The sequence below is a fragment of the Macrobrachium nipponense genome, chromosome 19 (assembly GCF_015104395.2).
Source record: "Macrobrachium nipponense isolate FS-2020 chromosome 19, ASM1510439v2, whole genome shotgun sequence".
Lineage (NCBI taxonomy): Eukaryota > Metazoa > Arthropoda > Malacostraca > Decapoda > Palaemonidae > Macrobrachium > Macrobrachium nipponense.
This window is the reverse complement of record NC_061088.1, coordinates 56,655,615-56,658,873: the sequence shown is the minus strand read 5'-3', so window position 1 is coordinate 56,658,873 and position 3,259 is coordinate 56,655,615. Positions and strand designations below refer to the sequence as shown.

Sequence of the window (3,259 nt, the reverse complement as noted above, 5' to 3'; positions counted from 1 at the left end):
AATTCAGTGGCTAGGTTAAAATGTGTTTCCCACAGCAGGAAAATGAATCAAGTCATCCAGTCAGACTCAGTTACTGAGCCCATCCTGACTGGGACCAAAGGGCAAACACGAATGGGTCACAGAAAGGCCCGATGACCGTGGGATTGAACGTGCACCCAAAGCAACATAAGAGCCACCGCCATGAACACCTTCAAGAGTGGGGGGGAAGCCGTGGGGGGACGGCTTTTGAAGGTGGGGGGAATCATGGGGTTCCTCCAAAGCTGCTGAAGATGTGCGCTCAGTCCCATGGTCGTCGAGTCAGTCTGTGACTCATTCATGTAGGCCTTTTAGGTGGGTGTTGCAGCTGGCTTAGTCCTCCTTTTCCTCACGAATCTCGGCTCTGAGGGGCTCAATCTTACAGATCTCATCTTTCACTGCTTAGATGACAAGTTTTGTCATCGGGTTTTCCGTTGGAAATTTCACAGTTCTCGTCAGAATCTCCACGAGTGAGTTCCGTCAACGTCTGAGTTAGGACATCCCACTGTTTCGGGTAGTTAGTCCTCTCCTGCTGGGCATCGCAGTATTTCCTGTGTTGTTTCTCCTTCCTCAACCACAGGTCCTCATCTTGCTTCTCCTTTTCATTGATGCTGCCCAGAGTTTCAGTTCCATGCTGCAGTGCAATGTGCTGCAGATGGAAGTTCCTCTGAGCTGTTCCATGGAGAAGCGTCATTAGCATGTATTTGTCCTGTTCCCTCAGAGCCTCTTCCTGTCTCCTTTGGCGCTCCATGAGACGCTGTTGTTCCTTTATCATCTTTTTCTCTTGTTTCCTCCAATTTTCTTTCAGATTTTCACATTCCGTTCTAAGTTGCTGGAGTTCTTTCTCACCTTCCTGCAGTTTGTTCTCCATCTCCTTCCTCTGTTCTTGATGGTCTTTTTCATCTTTCCTCAGCGTCTCTACTTCTTTTTCCCTTTCTTGTAACATTTGCTGCCAGTTTACCTTTTCCCTCTGTTCTTTAATCAGAAGATTGGCAGCATTTTCTAATCTGTCTTCCAACTCTAGCTTTTCAGCTCTGAGTTTTTCCTCTTTGGCTAAGAGATCTCTCAATTGGTCCTCTCTTTTCTGGACCTCTTCCTCGAAATCGTTTGCAAGTTTTGTCGCCTTCTGGCCTGCCTCCTCCAGCAAACTGTCCAGTTCCTTGCCATGACTTAGAGTGACGCCTAGTTCCTCTACAAGTTCTTCTTTTTCACATATCAATTTCTTCTCCATGTTTAGGAGGTTTTCAATTTGGAGGTCCCTGTTATTGAGCTCTACTTTTAAGGTTCTCAGGGAAGTCGCCATTTCATTTCCTCTCGTCTTTTCTTCTTTTAGCAAGTTTTCCATCTCCTTCCCATGATGGAGAGCATCCTGGAGATTTCTGCTCCTCTGTTTCTCCTTCCTTAAAGATTGCAGAAGTGAATTTATTTTCTGGCGGGTTTTACTCACCTCATCCTGAAGCGTGGTGTTCTCTCCTCCTAGTTCTGCGACCCAGTTCTTCATAACCTGGGCTTCTCCAGCCAGAACTTTGGTCAACTTCTTCTCATTTTGTAACTCTTTCTGCAGTGAAGTCACTTCTGCTGCTTTTGCTGCTAATTTTTCTTTGCACTTTTCATTCTCTCCTCCTAGTTCTGAGACCCAGTTCCTCATCACTTCTAGTTCTTGTGCCATAATCTCAGTTTTCGCTCTTTCTGCATTTAGAATTTCTGATGCAGAGACCAACTGAGATTCCTTTTTGCACAAAACTGATTCTAGGAACTGAACTTTATCTTCTAGTGCCAAGTTTGTGTGGGTCTCGTCTGCCAGGTTTTTCTCAAGCTCACAATTTCTATCTTTTAGGTCAACTGCTACCTTCCTAAGTGTAGAGTTTTCCGATTCAGTGAGCTTGAGTTTTCCTCGGAGAGCTTCTTGGTTCCCTCGAACATCCAGTAGTTGGTTTTCCAGTTCTTCTACAGTGCCTTCAATGGCCGTCATTTGAACTTCCAGAGTCCTCAGTTTCTCTTGGTCGCTCTCAGACTCTGTCGCTTGGCGTGCCAGTGATTCTTGCAGATGGTCGACCTTCCTCTCCTTCTGGTCTAAGGCCTCCCTGTAGTCTACTATGAGCCTCATCAAATCTTCATTCTCTGCATCAAGAATTTGATTGAAAGTTTCTATCTTTTCTAGTTTGAGGCTCAATTCAGTATTTTTCTCTTTAGTGCACTGCAGTTCTCTTTCTTTGTCGACCATCTCTTTCTGGAAGAGCCTTTTCATTTCCATCTCGTCTTCGTCCCTTTTCTTCAGCAAGTGTTCAGTCTCCTCTAGTCGCCTCTCCAGAGACGCTATTTGCTCCATCAGTTCTTTGTTAAAGTTGTCTGCTTTCTCTCCTCGGTCTAGAGCCAGTTCCAGGTCGTGTTGTAGGCGACGTTTTTCAGTCAGAACTTGTTCTTTTTGAAGGCAGACGCTCTCGATTTGTCTGCTCATCGCTGCTATGTCGTCTGCCCTCTTTTCCAGCAAAATATCCTTGCCCTCAAGTTCCCTTTGAATCCGCTCTATCGCCTTTCCTGCTTCCTTCAAGAGCTGTTCCATTCTAGTACCGTTAGCCTGACTCTTTTCCAGGGATTCTTGCAACCTCTGCATTTCTACATCTGGCTGTTCTTGATGTAGTCTGGGGAGGTCTCCTTCCTCCTCAGTACTTTCCAGTTGTTCAGTTTCGGCAGTCTCTTCCAGTTCCTCATTGCCATCTTCCAGATCTTCCAGTTCTAGACTGTCTTCCAGTCTAGACACTCTGCTCACATCAGTTTCCAGTTCATTCTCACTCTCGCTCATATAATTTTCAAGGTGTTCTTCACTCTCATTCATACTGGTTTCATCATCATCCTCACTTTCGCTCATATTCATTTCATAGTCTTCCTCACTTGCGCTCAAATTCATTTCATCGTCATCCTCACTTTCGCTCATGTCGGTTTCATCGTCATCCTCGCTATCATACTCATCCATACGTTCGCATTCCATACATTCTTCCAGTTCATCAGATCTACGGCCAGACATTCTATACATCCAGCACACAGCAAGCGCCAAGGCTGCCAACAAGGCCAAACCTACAGGAGGTTTGGCGAAGGCAAAAGATGGCGCAGTCAAGCTGCTGTTGGATTGATCGACAACAATTTCTGGTTCGAGAGAATCAACAGCGGCATCAACAAGAGCACCAGGTACTCGGAAACCACTGCTGACACCTCGACAACAACAGAAATGAAACAAGTCGTCCAT

The 3,259-nt window shown here is 45.7% G+C and overlaps 1 protein-coding gene across 1 annotated transcript; it reads right to left on the bottom strand.

The window, feature by feature from the left end:
* Nucleotides 1-403: 403 nt before the first annotated feature.
* Nucleotides 404-3,259, bottom strand: LOC135211807 (trichohyalin-like). The gene has a single exon (XM_064245020.1). The coding sequence runs from the start codon at nt 3,257-3,259 to the stop codon at nt 404-406; it is 2,856 nt and encodes a 951-aa protein (XP_064101090.1).

What these genes read in the sequence shown, in the direction of transcription:
- LOC135211807 (XM_064245020.1), bottom strand. Translation starts at nt 3,259, where the DNA reads ATGGACGACTTGTTTCATTTCTGTTGTTGTCGAGGTGTCAGCAGTGGT.